This window comes from Myxine glutinosa, chromosome 12 (genome assembly GCF_964187855.1).
Source record: "Myxine glutinosa chromosome 12, kmMyxGlut1.1, whole genome shotgun sequence".
NCBI lineage: Eukaryota > Metazoa > Chordata > Myxini > Myxiniformes > Myxinidae > Myxine > Myxine glutinosa.
The window spans coordinates 62,158,450-62,166,364 of NC_136272.1; the positions used below are offsets into that span (position 1 = coordinate 62,158,450).

Sequence of the window (7,915 nt, forward strand, 5' to 3'; positions counted from 1 at the left end):
CTTGCCGTGGTCATACTGAGTCTCCAGCAACCATCTTTCATTCCCTGATATTTTCATTCATGGAAAATTTCCGACTGTATTGCGATTTTTCCTGGGATATTGGCTTTGAGTTGCAGCAAGTTGGCAAAATTTCAGCTTTCTACCCCAAATCGAAGGTATTAAACATTATCTATCAGTGAGTGAGAGAGTCAGGGGTTACAAAGAGCTTTATGTACCAGATGATGAAAAGTCACTTACATCTGCCTGGAATTGAAGTCACTTCATTCAGGAACTGAAAGGAAACCAAAACATTAAAATATTAAACATTCTCAGGTCACTTTTGTATCCACAAGTCAAAAGTTAAAGTTTATGATAAGAAAAAGTAAATTTATAAACTTTCGTTCATTTTTATACAAACAGAAAATGATGAAACATGACAAAGTAAAAGCAACTTCAAGAGATATTTACCAATAAACGACACGAAAGCAACAATCCTCTGCGTGATGCACATATACACATCGTTAAAAGTAAATAATGACCATGGAAAAGACCTTTTATAATGACATGGGGTTAAGCTCTGTGTGAGAGAATGCCAATCCCCAACCCACTCGAGCCTTCTGCAGCTCAATTGAAAATAGCACCAAGGAGAACAATGTCACAGACAAAGCTTTGCTCCTTGTCGACAAGGCCCCTTGGCCATCTTGCGCAGATGCAAGACTCGTGCAACAATACAATATGTTTTGCCACCCCTTATACCACCCTCCAGGTAGAAAAATACCACACACTCATCATACGCAACGCGGCATTTAACAGCTATAATCCTCACAGGTAAGTTTATAAATAAACTCGGAGGAGGACCCGTCCCAAGTGACAGGAAAGGTTTAAGTTAATCTCTCAATTTAAATATTATTTCATGGACTTTAAAAAGGTCAATTGTGTTGCACTCGTGGTTTTGCTAAGAACAAAATATCTGAGATGCTCATAGCGCCAACTGCAAAATGGTGGTGCAACATAGGGCCGCGGAGGTTGGATATTGGCTAAAAAGAGGACAACACATCCTGGTTGTATAATACAATCTGGCATCAGCATTACTTAGCAGGTGAGGGTGAATGGTAGCTTATCAAAGTTATCAATCTTGAATACTGCTGCTCCACAAGGCTGTGTATCGTCACCTCGACTGTTCAGTTTCTTCACCAATGGATGCGTGGCTCTTAAAGAAGTTTGTAACTTTATTAAGTATGCAGACGATATCGCCATTGTTGGCTGTCTTTCCGATCAATCATCCTTGGTATCATACCTCGACGAGATTGACACATTGAATAAGTGGTGTGGGGACTTCTGTCTTACTCTGAATGTGGACAAAACAAAAGAGATGATTTTGGACTTTCGGAAAGGTCACAATCATGAGCCTGTAACCATAAATGGTGATAAGGTAGATATTGTTAACAAATTTAAATACCTGGGTACCTTTATTGATAACAAGCTAACTTTTGATGGAAATACTGATGCTGTGTACAATAAATCAATGCAAAGATTGTATCTTCTCAGGAAGTTGAATTCATTTGGTATTAGCTCTTGTGCGATGCCGATGTTGACCAATTCCTTACTGATCAGTGTTTTATCATTTAATTTGATTTCCTGGTACAGTTATCTTAAGAGCAATCGCAGTATGCAATCGCAAATGGAGATCGTAGCAAACATTGCCACCCCCCCCCCCCCCCCCAACCTACCTTGTAACTCCGACATCATTTGAATTGAATGTCCAGAGTAGGGTAGATCATCCAGAGTGTCTGCTCTTCACGAGCTCTAACTGGGTTGCATTTGACTTCCCTCCAAGGAATGGTTCTCAACAACGAGTAGAGTTTCCAGCGTTTCAATCAGACTACCTTTCTGGTCACATCAAGACAAAAGATAACAAGGACGAGATAAAACAAGCACACCATGATCTCATCCATCAAACAAATAAAGCAAAATCTACAATTCTGCATTCTACATACAAAAATAAATAAAGCTGATGATGTTCATAATCTCTTGTCCCTGAGATCCGAACATCATGATGTTTCAAGTCAACTCTTTTCCAGGTTGTTATGTAAACTCCATTAATGCAGATGGAAGCAAAACAAAAGTGTTAAGCATCCTTTATTATGCTATAGGTTGTGATTGATTAAATGGATCAATGGTTGATATAAAAGCACACACACCCTCCAGCTTCAGTAAATAAGCATTTCCAAAGGAATTGGGGGGGGGGGTGGCGTATTGGAGGGCAGCAAGAGCTTACCTGTACGGCCGGGGACGCGTCACTGGTTTTCCGAACCGCACACAAATAAACGGACAAGACAAGGAATTGAAAGTCAACAATTAACAAGTTTAATAAAAATCAATGCAATACAATTTTTTTTTAAAAGACACTAAATTCCTAACCGAGGGACCCTCCACACAGACTCAAATACAGACACAGGGAATAATAAATTAAAGAAAAATGTGGTGTGCAGCGTTTGCTTGGTACTCAGCTTGGGATACTTGACCGTCCCGGGCCTTCACCAGTCCCTTGTCCCTGCGCGGGAAAACACGAGTTGGCACGAAGTCGCTTTCACCGCCTGCCGCCGACGCGAAGCGAACAGGCCAGAGCTCCTCCCACATCCTTCTCGCTCGGCTGCACCGAGCTCCGAACGTCCCGAATTTTCCAGGTGCACATGGCACGAAACACACCCGTCACGAGCCGACATCAAGGAGAGAAAAGAGAAGGATGCATCCGCTCGTAATGAAGGCCAGGACAGAAGAGAGTAAATGCGATTGTACGCAATGGTAGCCAGGCCAAAGAGAGTGAATAAACTGCGAGACTGCCTGTCACGAACCCAGCACAAAAGAGCGATTGCGAAACGTACTGTCCATAATAAATGTCGGAACCAAGAGCGTATAAACTGTGACCGTGGCAGGATGAAAGCCACGAACCAAGAGAGCAAAAATGGCAGGACGTATCTTTTTTGTCCCTGGTGCTTGAACATTCTGTGATGACATCACACGTGCTCCAATCAACAAGTGCTACCCGCTCACCCCAACGTTCTTTACCCAAACGTTCTTCGGTGCATGGCCTCACGGCCACTTCTTGACGCCCATTGAGATGACTCGGCTGGGTGTCGTCAGTGGTAGTGTTCGGATCCGGGCGGCGATTATGTTATTTAATTGTTCGGATCCTCGCAGCTCGGCAAACATCTCCTCCATATGCGGAAGAGGATATCCGTCAATCACCACCGCTTTATTTGGTTCTCTTGAATCCACACACAGACGAATCCCTCCGTTTTTCTTCATTATCACAACAATTGGTGAAACCCATTCTGAAGATTCAATTGGCTCAGTTACATCCAATTTAACGAGCTTTTTCAACTCCTGAGAAACAGCATCTCACAGAGAAAGGCAAGCGGAGCAGCTTTTGCTGGACCGGAGTCACATTGGGTCGTATTTTAACGAGATGAATGAACCCCTTTGCACATCCCAGGGTGTCCTCCTTGCTGACACCTGTAACATTTGCTACTGGAGTTCGATTTGCCCTGTTTTGGGTGGGAGAGGTGATGCTACCATTCAGCAATTGCACGTCGAGTGCAGCAACCAGGTCTCTGCCCAGAATGGCAGTGCCGCTCCGCACGATGTGCAATTCAGCAGGTGCACAGTGATTCTCCAGTCACATCGGCATGCAGGCAACCACGCACGGGAATCGGGTTTCTCAGGTAGCTATCCAGGTGTAGTTTTGGCTTAGTCAGTGACACATTATTGAAACCTTGCGTGTAGACACATTCAGGAAGTATGGATACTGCCGAAATGTATATCGTTCTGCCACATCAACTCTTGGGACAAAAAATTTCCTCAAGGCCGCAAGTGCAGTCTCATCGCTATTATCAGCGACTGTTAATGTACAAAGAGTCTCCGACCTTCGGTGTAGAAGCAATGTATCAAAAGTGCGCGCTTCCTCGCACCAGCTGGTGTTGTCTCCTGCATCGCCAGCACGTGGTTATCAAAGACACGAGTCCAGGCCGTGAAAGGCTTCGAGGGCTCGTCCGGGTTTTGCAGAAAGGGTGTCGGTGGATTCAAGTTCAATCGCATTCTCGTCGCCGGTTTCTGGTGCGCAAAGTACTCCAAGAAGCAAGAATGAATCATTCAGGAAGATCCAACAGTTTTATTCAATCCAACATCGGACGCACGTCCACTTCCAATCCTCTCCACGCTGCGGCCTGCACCCGGAACCGGAATGCGGAACTCCTCAGCTCCTCCTCCTATTGGCCACGCCCCCTCCAGCGCACCTTCGATGCACTCCTGACTCTCCACAGTATGAAATCAGAATATTCGTAAAACCAATGAAAGAAACAGAAGATAAGTGTCACTTTTCCACTTGCGTTCACACGTTAAGTGCGTTTTTGGGGGAACCAATATGGTCGCCGTGTTTGACAAAGGAGAGCCTGGTCCACCGCTTTATTTGGTTTAAACTTTTCACACGAGATGTTTCCAAGTCGACCTCTGCTTTCGGTTCGTTTATGACGACGAGATGAATACGAAAACAAATTTTAGTGCAACAACGGACGTGGTTTGGATTCAACAAAACGCTGATAAATTCAATTAAGAGCCGTCCACTTATTATGTATGCAAATATGAAAGGAATTTTGGCGCCCCGCCCCCTTCGAAAGCCGCAGCCACGCCCTTTCAGCAATCCGTCAAACCCTTCAATCACTTCCTTCACTTAATTTCCGTTTTCTTCCGAATTTTCACGAAATGCAATAAATAATTGACTTGTACACGGACAAAATGATATTACATGACATAATATTACATGAGATGATGACATAACGATGTAATGAACCATCCAAGCAGGTTGTTTAAAGCAAATGCGCCGTTCCCATGACGTCAGTGCAGCGTCACAAAGACTGTTCATTGTGCATTGTTCTGTTTCCTTTGTGAGAACATTTGGACCGTTCTTCTCGATTCGTTGCACGATGTGGTCGTGTTTCATTATGCTGGTGCGTTTCTTCTTTGGAAACTCTCGAAATATGAATGTTGAGTTTGAAAACATCCTTCCGGTGAGCCAAGTGCGTCACGGAGTCGTCTGGACATCAAAAAATAATGAGGTGAGTGGGAAACGTGGAGGGTCAAGTGTTAAATATTGTGATATTAAATAAATAATTACACTTTAATTGCGGTGTTAACAAATGTTACCTCCTCTTTTATCTTGTTCCAAGCAAGCCACACCTGGTGTGAAACTGAAAGGCTTGATCCATTTGGCATGTGCTCAGAATGTCAGGTTTAAACGATCTCATTTACGAATCCTTGTGGAGGCAATAATTGATTCCTCGTTTTATTTAGACACCACCTACTGAAGACCCCTCGCCAAAGGGAGGGTATTGCATTTCAGTCCGTTTGTTTGTTTGTCCGCACAGAATAAATATGATTTTCTCTGCAACCGTTGGTCCAATTGGCAGGACATTTTCACCATAGGTGCAACTCCACCTGGAGAATTTTTTAATGATAATTATGACGTCATAGGTCACGTGCTTTGGCCGCCATCTTGGAAAAGTCGAAAGACTTTGCACCTCTATATCTCCGAAAGCGCTGAATAGAAAACATTTAGACATGGCTCATTGTAAAGAACTCTCCATGGGGAATAAAATATGTTAATGATGATGTCATAGGTGCTTCCATTATGATGTCATAATTCCAGAAGTACAAAAATTCATCGATCAAAATGAAATTTATTGAGCATAATCTCAGAATAAATTAGTTTAGAAAAAAAAAAATGATGACTTCATCGGTCACGTGGTTCGGCCGCCATATTTGTTTTAACACAAAAGCCTTAAAAAACACTGAAAATACATCCTGGCGAGGGTTTGCAATCTCTGATTGCTCTTTCTTCTTTGAATTTGTGATTGATTCCTAACAGTGATCAATAAATTTGAACTAAAATGACATTTTAAAATTGGATTGCAAACGGTAAGTTGGAGGTTAAGTTTTGTTTGTTGTGTTTTTCTTTGTTGATATGATTGAAAAGACAGTAAAATGACCTATTCGTTGATTTTGGAGAGGGGAGTGTTAGGGGACGTTGGGATTTCCGGATGTGACGTTGGGATGTGACGCGTTGGATGGGCGTGAAGTGTTGGACTTGTGCAGGCCAGCACTGTGTGGTGCGCTGGGCTGGATCATTTGAACGCCACGTACTTATTAACCTTGTCGTGTCCGTGTCCACAGATCTTTGGCGAAGGGCCCATCTTTGGCCCGATGAAAGTTGGAGAATTGTTCTCACTGTGGGCGAGATTTCAACATGCAGTCATTGTCATCTCCTTCACCATTTTCATCATCAACTGTCTCAGATGGATCTCTAAACGGGTTCACAAACACCTCCGGTAAACAACACATTCAGATTTTTTTTTTTGTATTTTTTTTTGTATACTGAATCGAGGCTCGTGAAAGAGCTAACATTTACTTCACAAACAAATCAACCAGACAAACAAAACACAAAAAGAGGGAGCGGAAAACAAGATGGGGAGAGAAGGGGAAGCACACAAACACAACATTTGAGAGCAGGGAGATGTGTGGGAGGGAGAGGGCTTGGGGGGAGGAGGCGTGGGAAGGGGGGGAGGGGAGGGGTGGGAGAAGTATAAAACACAAGGACACCAAGGACTTCCAGGACAGAAGTTGGTATTTCAAAAAAGTGGAATTGGGGTGAAATTAGCGGGGGTAGAAAAGATCAAGGTTTTGGATGGGGGAAGATAAGAGATGGTGGTGAACAGATGTTTAAGACCTGGAGGGTGGAGTGGGATTGAAGAGAGTGAGGGAGTTTGTTCCAGAGGTGGGAGAAAAGAGGAATGAAGGAGTGACGGTGAGCAGAGAGTCTTGATTTTGGCAGTTTAACCATAAGAGGGTTGCAGGCAGATCTTGTGCGACCTGAAGGAATATTGGGGGGACAGAGCCCAGAGAGAGCTGGGGGGGGGCAAGGCCAGAGAGGAGTCGGTAGAAGACGGAAATACCACCAACCTGCCTGCGGTGAGTGAGTGAGAGGCCCTTGGAGTTAGCTTCATCACGGGAGATTCCAATGATTCTGAACGCTTTGGTTTCAACAGCGTGAAGACGAGCTCGGTGTGAGGCAGGAGCACCAGCCCAGAGGGGAGAGCAGTATTCCATTCAGCCGTGGATGAAAGCCTTGTATGTGGTGAGGAGCTCAGGTGTGCCAAGGACGGACTTCGCACGATGGAGGATGCCCAGTCGGCGACTGGCTTTGGAGGCCAGATTTGAAATGTGGTTTTCCCAGGAAAGATCATGGCAGATAGTGAGACCCAAAAGCTTGAGTAACAGAACTTCTTGGAGAGGATTATTCAGAAAGTGGATGGGAGGGTTGTCTAGTCGGTCTTTTCGGAGAGACATCGTAAGAGTGTGAGATTTGTCAGGATTGAAAGACATGTTCCACTTGTTTGCCCAGTCTGTGATTTTGTCCAGGTCTGCAGAGAGTGAGGAGGCTGCAGACTGCCGATCTGAGGGATGAAGAATGGAGCGAAAGAGAGTAGAGTCGTCAGCAAAGAGATAGAGAGGATTTTCAAGAGAGTCAGAGAGATCATTGATGAAGACCAGAAAAAGCACAGGGCCCAGAACATTGCCTTGGGGAACTCCAGCCTGAACAGGAAGAGGAGATGAGAGAAACCCATTCAGGGCCACACGTTGACTACGACTAGAGAGGAAGTCCGCCAGCCATGCATGGAGATTTCCATGGATACCAAAAGAGGAGAGTTTGGTGAGCAGAGCGGGGTGCCAGACCGTATCGAAGGCACGTGATATGTCAAGGGAGTCAGCTCTAATTTCCTGTTTGTTTGTTTGATATTTCCCTTCATTCACCTTTCTGTTCCTCTTCACAAATCTTCATTTTAATCTTGAACTTCATTGAGAACAGCAAACTATGATCCTG

The 7,915-nt window shown here is 44.3% G+C and overlaps 1 protein-coding gene and 1 long non-coding RNA gene across 2 annotated transcripts in view; one reads left to right on the forward strand and one right to left on the reverse strand.

Annotated features, from left to right (window-relative positions):
* Positions 1 to 230: 230 nt before the first annotated feature.
* LOC144888534 (uncharacterized) lies at positions 231 to 4,200 on the reverse strand. Its single transcript, XR_013621117.1, has 3 exons — positions 2,258 to 4,200; positions 1,710 to 1,869; positions 231 to 271 (listed from the first exon to the last, which is right to left on the reverse strand). It is a non-coding gene; the product is annotated as an uncharacterized LOC144888534 (long non-coding RNA).
* Positions 4,201 to 4,928: 728 nt separating this feature from the next.
* LOC137437297 (uncharacterized) overlaps positions 4,929 to 7,915 on the forward strand; it is a 4,576-nt gene continuing 1,589 nt past the window's right edge. Inside the window, exons 1-2 of the mRNA XM_078766269.1 lie at positions 4,929 to 5,093; positions 6,208 to 6,362. Coding sequence (XP_078622395.1) covers positions 4,962 to 5,093; positions 6,208 to 6,362 — 287 coding nt within the window. The 5' untranslated portion in view covers positions 4,929 to 4,961. The remainder of the gene's footprint in view (positions 5,094 to 6,207; positions 6,363 to 7,915) is intronic.